The sequence below is a fragment of the Aethina tumida genome, chromosome 2 (assembly GCF_024364675.1).
Source record: "Aethina tumida isolate Nest 87 chromosome 2, icAetTumi1.1, whole genome shotgun sequence".
Classification (NCBI taxonomy): domain Eukaryota; kingdom Metazoa; phylum Arthropoda; class Insecta; order Coleoptera; family Nitidulidae; genus Aethina; species Aethina tumida.
In genome coordinates this window covers 8,251,912-8,269,637 of record NC_065436.1, presented here as the reverse complement: position 1 = coordinate 8,269,637, position 17,726 = coordinate 8,251,912, and the positions used below count along the sequence as shown (strand labels likewise).

Sequence of the window (17,726 nt, the reverse complement as noted above, 5' to 3'; positions counted from 1 at the left end):
GACAATTTAAATTTTAAATTAAGATTTTTTTGTTTTACATGGAAAAACTCATGTTAAACCATTATTGAATATTAACTCCATTGACCAAAAGGAATAAATTCATTATAAAATTGGATTTTTTAACTTAGCAACAACAAAATAAGCGAATGTATTATTTTTATAGATGATGTCAACTTTTGGACTTTTTTTACTTATTATAAACTAAATTAAAAATTAACGAGTCCATCTTGAAAATCTTGAAAATGTTGAGATGTATCAAAGATTAACATACCTGTATGTTCAGAATTTATTTCCATAGTTTCTCCTTTTTCAGTTGGGGTTTTTAGTCTTTTTGCTTAAATTAAAGTAACACTTTAATTATTAATAATACAATCAATACTATTATATTATACTTGTACGTTTAGCAGCATCACCGTCATCATCTTCTTTTGTTCTCTTACTCATTCTTGTCGCTTAAAAAAGAACCACGATGAACATTAAATAATAAATGATAAAAATATATACCTTGTATATCATCAGAGTTATGATCCGGTATGTCTGTAACTGATAATAAATGTATTTAATAATCCTACAATTTTGGACATAAAACATGATTTATCTATGTATATATTTTCATGCTTTATAATTGAAACTAGAGGTGTCCCACTTTCAAATGGGCCACACTGTATAAAAAAATAAAAAATTAAAATTTCCGAAGAAACTCAAAAATCAATTTTTTTGTAAATTCATTGAAAATTGAAAAGCAGTTTTGTGGTCAATTTTTCAAAAAAACACAATTTATATAATTCATTCATATTCTGGTGCAAAAAAACTTGAATAAATAAAAATAAAAAGATATTTGATAATATCATATTTATTTAACTTTTGAATGTTGAATTTTACATTTTATATGGAAAAACGCAGGAAATTGATACGAGTTGTATTCCATTAATAAGTAGAAATAATTTCTTAAAAAAAATAATTTTTTTAATTGTGTTACAGGGTTAAAAATAAGCAAATATAATATTTTTCATTATAATTGAACAATTCATATATTTTGTTCCTCCGCCAAAAAATTGAAAAATTATATTCAAATATATTTGATAACAGAATAATGATGACAATTTATATTTTAAATTCATTATAAATTGGATTTTTAACTCAGCAACAGCAAAATAAGTGAATATTTCATTTTTTTAAATGTAAATTTTTTATAACTGATATCAACTTTTCGACTAATTTTTACTTATTAAAAACTGAATTAAAAATTATCAAGTCCATCTTAAATATGAAAATGTTGAGATGTATCAAAAATAACATACCTGTATGTTCAGAATTTATTTCAATAGTTTGTCCTTTATCTGTTGGGGTTTTTTGTCTTTTTGCTTAAATTAAAGTAACACTTTAATAATTAATAATACAATCAATACTATTATATTATACCTGTACTTTTAGCATCATCATCATTACCATCACCATCACCATCACCATCACCATCATCATGATCATCAGAGTTATGATCCGGTATGTCTGTAACTGATAATAAATTTATTAAATAATACCTAATAAAACAATTATTTACATATTCAATACCTGGTGGTTGAATACTATTTGGTACATACGATCTGTCTATTTGTACCTTTTCTTCAGGGGGACTGTCATACTGGTGATCATACTCAAACCTTGCTCTTTCCGTTGATTTTATATCTTTAAACGTTTCAAATAAATCTTTAAGGTAATCCTTTTGTTCAGAACATGACTCTTCTTCAATACACTTTTCCAAATTTTCTTCAAAATTATTCGTCAGATCCAAAATATATAAAGGAAGTTTTACCAATAATTTAAAAGTTTTTATAGAAATCCATTCTATCTTTTGTGGCAATTTGTCAACTCCTATTCTAAACAAAATACATTTTGTTAGTACTTCTTTACATATGTATTCTAAATCACTAATTAAGCCAATTATTAATTGTTTGGAATTTTCGTTGTTTGCTGCCATGTTTTGTGAAAAACTCAACTGTTGAAAAAGGGTCCTAGCTTACCAACAACATTGCATCTCTCTGTTGTGCGCATGTCCAGAATGTGCGCAGTCTCCAAATAATAATGCGCAGAATATCTAACTACGGAGGTATACAATTCACTTGTTTGCTCATAATATGTTATATAAACAAACATTTTCTAGCGCATGCGTCATGAGGTACTGGTTTGGCGCTTCTTCATAGTTTAGAAAGCAGTGTTGTCGCTTTGCAACCGTCAAAATATTCGTAATAATTGTATTTTGCGGTTGAATTATTGTTAAAATTGTGTATTATATTTTTTATATTTTGGTAAGTTTATTCTTTCTTCTAATTTGATGATTATTAATCATTAATTAAAATATACAATATATTATCCCTATTCTTCAGGGATTATTATTAATTAATTATTAAATATTAAATATTTTATTAATTATTAATTATTGATTATTGATTGTTGATTGTTGATTGTTGATTGTTGATTGTTGATTGTTGATTGTTGATTGTTGATTGTTGATTGTTGATTGTTGATTGTTGATTGTTGATTGTTGATTGTTGATTGTTGATTGTTGATTGTTGATTGTTGATTGTTGATTGTTGATTGTTGATTGTTGATTGTTGATTGTTGATTGTTGATTGTTGATTGTTGATTGTTGATTGTTGATTGTTGATTGTTGATTGTTGATTGTTGATTGTTGATTGTTGATTGTTGATTGTTGATTGTTGATTGTTGATTGTTGATTGTTGATTGTTGATTGTTGATTGTTGATTGTTGATTGTTGATTGTTGATTGTTGATTGTTGATTGTTGATTGTTGATTGTTGATTGTTGATTGTTGATTGTTGATTGTTGATTGTTGATTGTTGATTGTTGATTGTTGATTGTTGATTGTTGATTGTTGATTGTTGATTGTTGATTGTTGATTGTTGATTGTTGATTGTTGATTGTTGATTGTTGATTGTTGATTGTTGATTGTTGATTGTTGATTGTTGATTGTTGATTGTTGATTGTTGATTGTTGATTGTTGATTGTTGATTGTTGATTGTTGATTGTTGATTGTTGATTGTTGATTGTTGATTGTTGATTGTTGATTGTTGATTGTTGATTGTTGATTGTTGATTGTTGATTGTTGATTGTTGATTGTTGATTGTTGATTGTTGATTGTTGATTGTTGTTTGCTGATTGTTGATCATTAATCATTAATCATTAATCATTAATCATTAATCATTAATCATTAATCATTAATCATTAATCATTAATCATTAATCATTAATCATTAATCATTAATCATTAATCATTAATCATTAATCATTAATCATTAATCATTAATCATTAATCATTAATCATTAATCATTAATCATTAATCATTAATCATTAATCATTAATCATTAATCATTAATCATTAATCATTAATCATTAATCATTAATCATTAATCATTAATCATTAATCATTAATCATTAATCATTAATCATTAATCATTAATCATTAATCATTAATCATTAATCATTAATCATTAATCATTAATCATTAATCATTAATCATTAATCATTAATCATTAATCATTAATCATTAATCATTAATCATTAATCATTAATCATTAATCATTAATCATTAATCATTAATCATTAATCATTAATCATTAATCATTAATCATTAATCATTAATCATTAATCATTAATCATTAATCATTAATCATTAATCATTAATCATTAATCATTAATCATTAATCATTAATCATTAATCATTAATCATTAATCATTAATCATTAATCATTAATCAATCATTAATCATTAATCATTAATCATTAATCATTAATCATTAATCATTAATCATTAATCATTAATCATTAATCATTAATCATTAATCATTAATCATTAATCATTAATCATTAATCATTAATCATTAATCATTAATCATTAATCATTAATCATTAATCATTAATCATTAATCATTAATCATTAATCATTAATCATTAATCATTAATCATTAATCATTAATCATTAATCAATCATTAATCAATCATTAATTATTAATTATTAATTAAATATTAAATTACAAAGAGATTTTATCGCAGGGTAAGTGATAATTTCTGTTGAGAGCCGTCGCTGGTTAAGTGACGAAGATATTTTATCGCTGGGTAAGTGATAATTTCTGTTGAGAGCCGTCGCTGGTTAAGTGACGAAGAGATTTTATCGCTGGATAACTGATAATTTCTGTTGAGTGCCGTCGCTGGTTAAGTGCCGAAGAAATTTTATTGCTGGGTAAGTGATAATTTCTGTTGAGAGCCGTCGCTGGTTAAGTGACGAAGAAATTTTGTTGCTGGGTAAGTGAATATTTCTGTTGAAAGCCGTCGCTGGTTAAGTGACGAAGAGATTTTATCGCTGGGTAAGTGATAATTTCTATTGAGAGCCGTCGCTGGTTAAGTGACGAAGAGATTTTATCGCTGGGTAAGTGATAATTTCTGTTGAGTGCCGTCGTTGGTTAAATAACCAAGAGATTTTATCGCTGGGTAAGTGATAATTTCTGTTGAGAGCCGTCGCTGGTTAAGTGACGAAGAAATTTTATTGCTGGGTAAGTGATAATTTCTGTTGAAAGCCGTCGCTGGGTAAGTGACGAAGAGAATTTATCTCTGGGTAAGTGATAATTTCTGTTGAGAGCCGTCACTGGTCAAGTGACGAAGAGATTTTATCGCTGGGTAAGTGATAATTTTTGTTGAGAGCCGTCGCTGGTTAAGTGACGAAGAGATTTTATCACTGGGTAAGTAATAATTTCTGATGAGTCAGTATTGCTTGTTAAGTGGTACAGATCTTGAGGTTTTCGTGTCCATAGATAAACTCTAATCTTAAATTTGAAAATATCATAGATTTAACAAGCATTGGTACAAACTTTTATGCATTTGATTTGAAAGGTTGATAAAAGTAACGATAGTCTGATATTAATAAGGAAAAGCCGAGTGAACTGTTACCGTTTGAACGTAATTTGCAGGAAAATAACTGTCAGAATGGCCGTGTTGAAGAGTTCATCTGAAACGCAAGTAGTACTATTGGTTGCATATGTATAGTACTTGGGTGGAATCGAACCGAGGGTGACGGTAGAGGATAATCCTGACCGTGCTGAGTCATATATATATAATACATCGTTCGATAAGTCCCAAGACTAACAACGAAAACAACATTTTTTTTTTATTTTTATTCATCAATATAATCTCCTTTTAGAGTGATACAATCGTTCCAACGCCTTTCTATACCATGTTTATAAAAGGATTTATCCTTTGCTTCAAAATAGGATTCAGTTTCGGCAATGACCTCCTTATTCGAGCCAATTTTTTTTCCCTGGAGCATTTTTTTTAAGAATAGCAAAGAGCCAGTAGTCGCTGGGGGCTAAATCTGGCGAATACGGGGGGTGGGGAAGCAAATCAAAGTCCAACTCGTTCAATTTTCCCTTTGTTTTCATGGACTTGTGGCTTGCTGTTTTTATTCCACTGAAAGCAATCGCGGCACCCACTTGGATAAAACCTTTTTCATGCTCAATTTTTCATGAAGGATTGAAAATACGCTTCCAGATGATATCTGTCATTTCTGCAATCTCAAGGACCTTCACCTTGCGATTTTTCATTACGATTTTTAACACTAACGTCTTCCAATGGCCTACCCGAACGTTCCGCATTGTATGTGTCCATACGACCACGTTTGAAGTCAGCATAACACCGACAAATCGTTGGTTTGGATGGATGGATGGGTAATGTTTTTCATGCCATTACTGGGCTTCTACGGTGTTTTTACCTATTAAAAAACAATGTTTTATCAACACGCGAAACTCGCTTTTCTCCATTTTTCAAACAAATTACAAAGTGACTTTACTCTAACCTCGATAACTCTGCTGTTTGTGGTCCGATCGACGTGAATAAGATTATAAGATAAGATATATATATATATATATATATATATATATATAAGATTAATATCAAGACAATCAGTTACTGAGTAATGAGTTTAGTGAAATCATCATAATGTATTTCATACAAAAACTTTTATTTTGTATGTTTTTGTTCAATTACCACATCACTTTAAATAATGTAAGTTCTAAATCCATTATTTATTTAAATGTAATGACATATTGGATGGAAAATCGTAAAATCCGCTTTTCTATTTGATGACATATGTAATATAGGGATGTGGAGAGTCACTACACCAGTTATGATTTAGATTTGTAGTTAGAGCGTCGTACATATTTTTAATATAGAACCACCAAGTGTCCCAAATTTTTGAAGTACAATTCTCATCAGCCGTTAGTTTATGTATGTTTCTCCGGCCAAATCCGCAAAACACAAGTCACCTTTCCGTCGACAAGCCGTGCCCAAAATTTGCAGCCGGAAAATATGACTTTGGGATTGACATTACACTTTTTCATCCATTATGTCTCTAACTAACAATTATAAATTTGAATTTGTAGTATAACTTTTGTAAATTTTTCATAAATTTAAAATAATAAATAAATGTAATGGCTGACGTCACAGTTACCTATGCAATTATTAAAACATATAATGTAATATGTGGTACAAGATGACTAACGTAGAATACTCTCTAATTTTTTGAATTTTACAAATATCGCTTATATGTAGAGCAACTTTAGAAATATTCATTTATCTTGATACCTCTTCTTCATTGATTTTAGTAGCTTTTCAATATAAACACAGCGAAGCATTCTTTAACAGACTTAGACGTGTGTTTCGGATCGTTGTCGCGCTGGAAGGTGCACCATAAACTCATGTTACTTTCGGCAAATGGAAGCATATGATTCTACAGAATGTCACGATAAACGTCTAACTTAACCAATGGGCCTAGAAATATATTATGTATTATATATTATAAAATTTTATATAAATGTACTTAATGGTAAACAATATTTACTGTTTTCATTAGAAACTAAACTGCTATGCAATTTATTTATTTAACTTATTATAAATATTTTCTAATAAAACTAAATGAAATTGAAACAAATGATGCAGCTAAAATTATAATCAGAATGTTCAATGACCGGAAAGTCGCTTTCTTACATTAATTTCAAACGTATAAAAGTTTTAATCCATACATAACCACCCTCGTTATCAACAACCTTCTAGTGTGCAAATGTTCTATCCTGGACCTATAAAAATTAATTGGTTTTTGAGTAAAATATTTCTAAATTGCATTTTGAACATCATTCAAATATTCAAATGTTTATCACAATCTAGTAGCATACCCATTATTTTTAATAACTTCTAAACACCTTTTCTTCATTGATTTTAGTAGCTTTTCATTATAATCGTTCGATATTTCTTTTGAATGATTTTGAACTTCTTCGTAGAGTTCATTCATATTTGACAGTCTTTTTGCATGGATCAATTTCATCTTAAAGGTTTTTCATTGGATTGAGATCGGGGTTTTGTGCTGGCCAAGCCATGACACGTACTCCTTGAGAAGCGAAGCATTCTTTAACAAACTTAGACGTGTGTTTCGGATCGTTGTCGTGCTGGAAGGTTCACCATAAACTCATATTATCTTAACTTATATATAACTTAACCAATGGGCCCATGCCAAATCCGGAAAAACAGTAGTTTCGTCCCTCTATAGTTTGCAGAAATGAAGGACTTCTATGCTGGTTTTCTACCATAGAGTCCAGCTCCTTTTAGTCTTCAGTTTATGGTACTCACTAATACACACAGTTCGTTTATTTTTTTATTTATGCGGGATGTGCTGATAAAAGTGTCGCTAACAACAAGTGTTTTTGTTTTCTAAAATTCTGTTAGTCTTTCGTTTTCCACCACTTTTCGGAAAGCCCTCCAGTATATTCCTTCTGTTAAAATTGGAAATCGTTTTCAAAATGATCGATTTGTTTAAATTTGAATCTACTGCAATTTTACTCTGCTTTTCATTATTCCGGAACTTTTCTACAATTTGTTGTTTAATTTGTATCGATAAATGGGGTCTTCTAGATATTTTTAGCTTTAAGAAACGATGTCGGATACTGAAATAAATTATAAAATCAATTTTATTGAATATAGGGTTTGGTTGCTTTACTTATGAACCCTGTCTGAAATAAAATATTGTATAAAAACTATGTAAATAAAGATATCCGTATATAAATTGAGGTACGAAAAGTTTAGGCACTTATTGATTATACAATTAATTTAAATTAAAAATAATTGTTCTTCTAATAAAATGATTATGGCTTTTAATTTGTTACTCTACATATGAGCGATGTGTACATACTGAGAATAACTCACATTAAAATCAATAATATATTAATAATGTTGAATATGAATTTGCCCTCCTATTTTTAAAAAACTATTCTAAAACGATCAGTGGACGTATATAACGTATGAAGTAAGATAATTAATAAATAATAATTACATACAATATGATAATGTAGAATTAAATTTAGATCAATCTATCAAAATCAATGTACTAGTTATTATTTAATAATAATTCAATTCCATTATTGTAACACGTCTTATATAAGCGATTCTTCTTTTTGTCTATGTTATTTTTAAAGTGAAAACTTCTTAAGCCACGTTGGACAATTTCTAATAGGAAAATCTTATGGGTTCGCGTCACCGACATGCTCGTTCATCAATTGTTCAAAGTTTGATTAGCAACCAGGGAATCGTGTTGATAGTGACGCACGCGCAGTGTGCTGTGCTTTTAATAAAATGATTATGTTTAAGGAAATTCAAATTATCCATAAAGAGAATTCGTTTCTTGAAACAATATAAAAATATATGGATTAGAAAAGATCTTTTCTACAATATCCTTAAGACACACTACATAAACAAATTTTGAAATTCTTCATATATATTTAAAGTGATTTATGACTCATTACTGATATCAATAAATAAAACATTTAAGATTTATCAAGTCAGTCAATTCATTAATAAAACATGTTTGAAGTGAATAAACTTAAATATAATCTTGAGATTCACGTTTGCATATTAAAATAAAAAAAATAAAATTGGCAGTTATAGAGACTGCCGATAGACGTGAAAACTACAAACATAATGTTTGAATTAAATTTATCAACATCAATCTGGTTTTCACATCTATTGACAATTCGGGCAACAATTAGGTCCATGTTTATATGGTTTTTTATTATTCAAATATATTACGGGCTGTACAAAATCATGACAAAATATAAATACAATTCAATTGAAATAAAAATTAATATACAATCATATTATTTATGAATAGTATTTGTATTTACTTAAATTTCAATGTATTTAATTTTTAACATTATTTTAATTATTTGCATCATTGTCATCATTAATTTCAACAATACTTATTCTTTTTGTATTTTCAATTATTTCATTTTGTTCTAAAAAAGATACAATGGGATTATGGTAACTAAAGTAAGAAAAGAAAATGTTTGATTCAAATTTATCTATGTATCGCATAAAAATGTCATCGATTTTGTTTTATATTTTGTAATACTGAGTTTTCGATCATTGGACATGGCCATTGAAATAATAATCAAATAAATACACTAATCAACAATGCACAATGTATACATATTCAACTTTTTACTAAATTCTTTCAACTTCACTTATAAGATAAGATTAAGATATATCAAGAAAACAATATTACAGAAATATATCAGTTGATGAGTGATAAGTTTAGTGAAATCAACGTAATGTATTTCATACAAACACTTTTATTTTATATGTTTTTTTTCAATAACCACATCACTTTAAATAATGTAAGTTCTAAATCCATGATTTATTTAAGTGTAATGACATATTGGATGGAAAACTGTAAAATCCGCTTTTCTATTTGATGACATATGCAATATAGGGATGTGGAGGGTCACTACACCAGTTATGATTTAGATTTGTAGTTAGAGCGTCGTACATATTTTTAATATAGAACCACCAAGTGTCCCAAATTTTTGAAATACAATTCTCATCAGCCGTTAGTTTATGTATATTTCTCCTGCCAAATCCGCAAAACGCAAGTCACCTTTCCATCGACAAGGCGTGCCCAAAATTTGCAGTCGGAAATGTAATATGACTTTGGGTATTGACATTACAATTACTACAAATTTTTCATAAATTTAAAATAATAAATAAATATGGCTGACGTCACAGTTACCTATGCAATTAATAAAACATATAATGTAATATGTGGTACAAGATGACTAACGTAGAATAAAGGATCTTGTCAGTCTCTCCAAATTTTTGAATTTTACATATATCACTCGTTATTTCTTTTGAATGATTTTGAACTTCTTCGTAGATTTCATTCATATTTGACAGTCTTTTTGCATGGGTCAATTTCTTCTCAAAGGTTTTCCATTGGATTGAGATCGGGGTTTTGTGCTGGCCAATGGCCATGACACGTACTCCTTGAGAAGCAAAGCATTCTTTTAACAAACTTAGACGTGTGTTTCGGATCGTTGTCGTGCTGGAAGGTTCACCATAAACTCATGTTACCTTCGCCACATGGAAGCATAACTTTTCTACAATTTGTTGTTTAATTTGTATCGATAAATGGAGACTTCTAGATATTTTTAGCTTTAAGGAACGATATCGGACACAGAAATAAATTATAAAATCAATTGTATTGAATATAGGGTTTGAAATAAAATATTGTATAAAAAGTATGTAAATAAAGATATCCGTATATAAATTGAGGTAGGAAATGTTTAGGCACTTATTGATTATACAATTAATTTAAATTAAAAAGAATTGTTCTTTTAATAAAATGATTACTGAGAACAACTCACTTTAAAATCAATAATATATTAATAATGTTGAATGTGAATTCACCTTTTCATTTTTAAAATAGATCATTCGATTTTTGTTTATTAGATAGACAAATTTATTTGATAATTGATAATAATAAATAATAATTATATATTATATCATAATCTAGAATTAAATTTAGTTATTATTTAATACATAATAATTCAATTCCTTTATTGTAACACGACTTATATGAGCAATTCTTCTTTTTGTCTATGTTATTTTTTATTTTAATATACAAACATGAATATCAAGATCATATTTAATAATTTATTACTTCAAACATTAATGAATTGATTGAACTTGACAATTCTTACGTATTTTATTCCTTATTTATACAATGATCTTATTTGTAGTTTTTTATTAGACGCACTGATATCAGCATTGATATCAACAATGAGTCATAAACCACTTTAGATATTAATGAAAAATTACAATATTTATTTTAGTGTTCGACATCGTTCCTTAAAGCTAAAAATATTTAGAAATCCCCATTTATCGATACTAATTAAACAACAAATTGTAGAAAATGACGAACAGTAGAGTAAAATTGCAGTAGATTTAAATTTAAACAAATCAATCATTTCAAAGACGATTTCCAATTTTAACTGAAGCAATATACTGGAAGGACTTCCGAAAAGTGGTAGAAAACGAAAGACTAACAGAACTTTAGAAAACTAAAACTCTTGTTGTTAGCGACACTTTTATCAGCATATCCCACATAAATCAAAAAATAAACAAACTGTGTGTGTTAGTGAGTACCATAAAATGAAAACTAAAATAAGCTGGTCTCTATGGTAGAAAACCTGCAAAGAAGTACTTCATTTCTGCAAACTATTGAGCGACGAAACTACTTTTGCAAGAAAACATGTGAACTGGACAGATGGGAATGGAAAACAATTTTGTTTTCCGCCGAAAGTCGGCTCCAATTATTCAAATCTGATGGCATTTCATAGGTGAGAGGAGCAATTAACGAAAGGTATAATCCCAAGTACACTAGACCCACTGTGAAGCATGGTGGAGGAGCCATTATGGTTTAGAGATGTTTTCCTGGATTTGTCATGGGCCCACTGGTTACGTTAGACGGGATAATGGTTCGTTTTGTTTATCGTGATATTCTGTAGAATGCTTCCAATTACCAAAGGTAACATGATCCAGTACGACAACGATCCGAAACACACGTCTAAGTTTGTTAAAGAATGCTTCGCTTCTCAAGGAGTACGTGTCATGCCTTGGCCAGCACAAAACCCCGATCTCGATCCAATGGAAAACCTTTGAGATGAAATTGATCCATGCAAAAAGTCTGTCAAATATGAATAAACTCTACGATGAGGTTGAAAATCATTCAAAAGAAATATCGAACGATTATAATGAAAAGCTACTAAAATCAATGAAGAAAAAGTGTTTAGAAATTATTACAAATAATTCGTATGCTACTAGATTGTAGTAAACAATTGAATATTTGAATGATGTTCAAAATGAAATTTCGAGATATTTTACTCAAAAACCAATTAATTTTTATAGGTCTAGGATAGAACATTTGCACACTAGAAGGTTGTTGATAACGAGGGTGGTTATGTATAGATTAAAACTTTTATACATTTGAAATTAATGTAAGAAAGCGACTTTTCAGTCATTGAACATTCTGGTTATAAATATTTTTTACAATTAAGTACATTTATATAAAATTTTATAATATATATAAAATGTGTTGAATTGTGTTGAATATTGTATTGTTTTATTAAATTGCAATTTAATTTTGTATCTATTTTAGTGTTATGATGGAGTTGTTGTTCAGTATTACCCTTATGAAAGTGAAGCCGGAAGTGAAAGGATCAGGACTAATATTAATGGATACAGAAGGGAGTTGGTAATAAATTGTTTAAAGTAAGGTAATTAATAATTTACTTGTTGCGTTTTAGGAGGAGTTAAAAACTAAAAACATTGGTGCTTCAATTGTTGTCTTTCCCGAATATGGTTTGACAGGAAAAACTGCAGAACCAGAGATTTACTCTATGGAATTACCAGAAAATTGGAACGATAAAAACCTATATCTTGATGTGAGTTAAATAGATAATTTATATAATTTCATACAATCAACGAGATTTATTTTTATCAGAACATATTTAAACTGTCAGCTTTAGCTGAAGAACATGATGTATATTTGGTTGTAAACCTGTTGGAAATGGCAAAACAAAAAGAAAACAACAATGTTGACTATTTTAATACAAACGTTGTTTTTGACAGAAAAGGTTACATTATTAAAACGTAAGTTATTTCTGTAACTGTTCCAAGAAATTAGTGCACCACACCAATAATAATAATTAATAATTATTAATATTTTGTATATTTACTTAAAAATAGATTTTTGTTTATAATTGTTAAAAAATATTATTTTTCTAAAAAAAATTAAAAATTAACTACATTTGATGTTTATAAAAAATAAAAATTTGAACTTAATATGGGGTATTTCCGCCTCTATTATGACATAATTTAAATAACAAAAAAAGGGGTACCCACTTCATATATGATGAAGTTAATACAAACAATGTAATATTTACTTAAATAGATAAATTTATTTACAAAGTTAAAAGTGGTGCGTTTTTTTTTGGTACATTGTACATATATAAACCTAAATAAATGTTTCAGCTACCGCAAAATTAACTTGGGAGAAAAAGAAACCAACTTAACAGCAGGTAATGAAGTGTCAAGTTTTTCCACAGATTTTGGTGTGAAATTCGGCTTAATCACCAACGAAGATTTATTTTCCGTAAATCCATCCGAGTCAATTTTACAAGATGAAGCAATAAAAGACGTGATTGCACCAATGAGCTGGGAAAATCATTTTCCATTTGAAATTTGTGAGTTATTAAATTATAATTTAGTTACATTAATTATGATTTGTTGTTTTTAGCGACTTCGATTCAAAGCGGATACGCCAAAGCAAATAATATAAACGTTTTAGCTTCAAGTTTAAGTAAACCCGTCCTTAAAATTTCTGGGGGTGGCTTTTATGGGACATACTCAACTAGTTGGATAAGCGGATTTAATTCAACCAAAAGTGTAAACTTTCAATCTGACAAAGTTGGAAATTTGTCTTCATTTGTAGTAAGTCTTCTGCTATTAAAACTGGCTTCGTAAGTAGTTGGAAGTCAAAACCTAACCAATTAATATTTTCCAGGGCAAAGCCGGTAGGGCACTTCCCAACGAAGACACACTAAAACCGTTAAACATTACAAATAATATTAAAAACTACGTTAACAATATCCATACGGACGAATTTGGGATGGATTCAAAAAAAGTGGAACTTAATCTGAATGAAGGAGCCACATGTATAGGAGAGGTCGATTACACAGATAATTCGGACCAAGACATTTTCATCAGGTAATTATAATTGTTTTATTTTTTCATTTTGATTAACAAATAACTAATCAATTTTTGCAGGGCGTCCCTGCTAAACACCACAAAACAAATCGGCAGGAAAACCTTTAAGATAGCCACATGTTTGATTTACATGTGCGACAGCGAGGACATCGAAACCTGCGGGAACCGACTAGATAAATACCCCAATTTAAAATACAACAAACTGAGGCTCGTATTGGAATTTACAAAAAATCAACAGACGGACATACAAAGGCCGTTAACCTACACCAACGATCTTAAACCCATAGAAAACTATAGTTTCGTCAACAACGGAACAAACCAGTGGATCATTGAGGCGTCAAATTTGAATGAAGCCGTACTGGTTTTTGGAATTGAGACTCGAACCGAAATAGTAAACGAATTAAATCCGAATTCAGCACCGAGAATTAATGTCACACTGTTTTGTTTAGCAGTTATGTTGATCATTATAAAAGTGGTAAATTAAATGTTATATATAAAGTCCAACAAAAAACGAGATATTAAATGTTATCGAACATTTGTGACATACCTTACTCTAAAAAGCTGTTCTCTCCATTGACTTGCAAGCAAAATTTTTTAGTTTTAGTTATAATTTATTTACTAGTTCATAGTTATATACTTTAAGCAAAAAAAAAAACACCTAGAAGTAGATTTATATCAAGTTTTTGTTTTAGAAAAATATTAACCTATTACAGAATAATAGTTGATTAAAAAATTTAACAAAAATCTTAAAGCATAAAGTGTCAGAAGCTAATGATGGGTCGAACCCACTCTTTGATTAAGTCATCCCATCCCAGATGAACTGAATCTGAAGTCACATCCGTGGAAGCCGATGTAAATTCCTTCCCCATCATATCCCACACATCTTCGATTGGTGAAAAGTCTGAAGATCTGGGTGGCCAAAGAAGTAAATTCACATAGGAAGCTTCTAGGAAGTTTAGATATCTTCTTATGTAGGGAAGAAAATAAGGCTCAGAAAAGTCATCCGCATATCGCAGGGACATCACATTGCCGTTGATGAAAACTAAAGGTGACCTGCTACTATAAGCAATAGCATCCCATACCATTAAACTCTCCATAGCAAAGCTAGAGTCACGTCTTTCTCCACGTCCACCGTACATAGAAAAAGCGTGGTTCATCACTATACACATGAATGATTACAAGCCCAAAAAAAGGCGATAAATCCTTAGACCGACCTTATATGGAGGAAAACAGATCGAATACCAATTGACCTACCATCATCGGCAAAAAATTCATCAGCAATAATCCACGTCGAATTCTTCCTGTCCCTTTGGGCCAATATCTAAGACAATGATCTTGTGGCTCTGTGGTAGCTCGTAATACGTTCTGGACGTTTTTTTCAGTTAGTATAGTTTTAAAATATATAATAATTAAGTAAATAGTTGTAGTATTTATTCTCAATAAATTAGGTTCAGTTTTAAAATTGGAATATGTCAGCCACGATGAAACTTTGAAGCTATTCCTTTCCACATCCCATCAAAAGACGTCCCCACCCTTGATAAATTATTTTCCTAAACCTGACTATATTGTAAATTTAGAACAATTACAATTACCCACATAAGGTGGAACAAATTGATTTTTTCTAAAGTCGATTTGTTTGATTAATACATAAAAGTAGATGACCTAAAATTGAAATAATAACAAAATTATATTTTATTCAGTATTTTGAAATACTAATACATAATAAATAAATAAGATAATTAATTGATATTTAATTTGTTTATAGACAAAAAAATATAATTTTTAAGGATATATTATATATTTAAAAATAACTTTTTCGGAATCCTATAGAAGATCTTAGGGTTTTTGTTTCTTAAAATAATTTATAATTTTCAATAGTAGCAATTTTTAACGTATTCAATTTTCTAATATATTACAAAGATGAGATAAATGTACGTTAACGCATAAAAAATTATAACAAATTTCAATAATGGTAAATTTAACGTTATCATAGTCAATAAGGAAAATAATTTTTATAACCAAGTATTTAAACTTCAAAAGTTCCATTGTTTATTGATAATTTTCTATTGTTAATTTAGAACAATTATAATTAGTAAGACATAATATAATACTTAATATTAAATTGAATTGAATTGAATTAGATTTTATTAATTCTTTTGAAATACAAATGCAGATTATATCAATAATATTTTTAATTATTATATCAAAAGTTATAATTTATAAGGAAATATAATATTATTAAAATAATTTTTTGGGGAATATTTTATATATATTTATTTTTTTAAATAATTTATAATTTTACTAAAATATGACAATTTTTAACGTATTCAGACTTCTAACATAACACAAAATAAAGTTTTTTTAATCAATATATGAATAAATGATATTAAATTGATGACAATCATTCATAAACAAAAATAATTGACAAACAATAAGAATATTAATTCAAAAATTCAATAAATAAAATTATTTTAAATTTCAAAATTATTAGTAATTGTCTATAGTTAAAATTTATAATTCAGAAGGCAATACAATATAATTAAAAATAAATTATAATTAAAATAAATTCGGGAACCTATAAAGTGTGACAATTTTTAATGTATTCAAATTTCTTACATAACACAAAATAAAGTTAAATATATGAATAAATGATATTAAAAGTTAATGATAATTAATAAACAAAAATATTTTAAATTTCAAAATTATTATTATTTGTCTGTAGACAAAATTTATAATTTAGAAAGGAATGTAATATAATTAAAAATAACTTATAATTAACTCGGGAACTTACATACTAAAGTGTGACAATTTTTAATGTATTCAAATTTCTAACTAATATAAAATAAAGTTTTTTAATAAACAAATAAATTAATAATATTAAAAGTTAATTACAATTTTTCATAAGCAAATTTTATTGGCAAACAAAAAGAACATTAATTCAGAAATGAAAAAATAACAATATTTTTAATGTTAGATTTAAAGACATTATGACAAAAATTAAAGAATGCAAATTATATTTAAATTTATTTATTAATTATTTAAGAAACAACATTTACAAAAAATAAATAACATATATACATCTGATTAACGTTACTTTTATTCCTAAATATTTATTTTAGAAACATATTTGTTCAAAATAATTAATTAGTAAAATCAAAAATATAATACACTAAACAATGACTATAAGTACGGTAATATTTTTTAGCATAAAAAAAGATTGAAATTGAAACAACTCATTGACCATTGCCAAAGACCTGTTAAAATATTTCATAAACGAATTTAAGTGATAAACGAAAGAAACTGAAACGCTTAAAATAACTTTTTTAAACTAAGAAGTTAAAGTTGTAAGCTCATGTGTAAATAAATTGTAAATAAAACAAATTTAAAATTAAAAAATTAAATGAGTGGCGTAAAAACAGTATTTAATTAATAATTTATAATATCTTTCAATAATTATTTTGTTATAAGAAACTAAATTATGACTAAAGCTCTTTTATTATTAGCTTATTAAAAATTACAATACAATTCAATAATAATAAATGATATTAAGATCATCATTTATATATCCTCA

At 27.8% G+C, this 17,726-nt stretch overlaps 1 protein-coding gene and 1 long non-coding RNA gene across 3 annotated transcripts; one reads left to right on the top strand and one right to left on the bottom strand.

Annotated features, from left to right (window-relative positions):
* Positions 1 to 397: 397 nt before the first annotated feature.
* On the bottom strand, positions 398 to 1,355 carry LOC126264666 (uncharacterized). Its single transcript, XR_007547327.1, has 3 exons — positions 1,302 to 1,355; positions 505 to 543; positions 398 to 452 (listed from the first exon to the last, which is right to left on the bottom strand). It is a non-coding gene; the product is annotated as an uncharacterized LOC126264666 (long non-coding RNA).
* Positions 1,356 to 5,996: 4,641 nt separating this feature from the next.
* Positions 5,997 to 15,595, top strand: LOC109602832 (vanin-like protein 2). 2 transcript variants are annotated; one of them, XM_049962802.1, is made up of 8 exons: positions 5,997 to 6,070; positions 12,546 to 12,641; positions 12,694 to 12,831; positions 12,891 to 13,039; positions 13,421 to 13,632; positions 13,686 to 13,879; positions 13,953 to 14,155; positions 14,216 to 15,595. In XM_049962802.1, the coding sequence occupies exons 1-8, from the start codon at positions 6,005 to 6,007 to the stop codon at positions 14,637 to 14,639; spliced, it is 1,482 nt and encodes a 493-aa protein (XP_049818759.1). In that variant the 5' UTR covers positions 5,997 to 6,004; the 3' UTR covers positions 14,640 to 15,595. The 2 variants fall into 2 exon arrangements, with proteins under 2 accessions (XP_049818759.1, XP_049818758.1); XM_049962801.1 differs by lacking the exon at positions 5,997 to 6,070 and adding an exon at positions 9,653 to 9,726.
* The last annotated feature ends 2,131 nt before the right edge of the window (positions 15,596 to 17,726 follow it).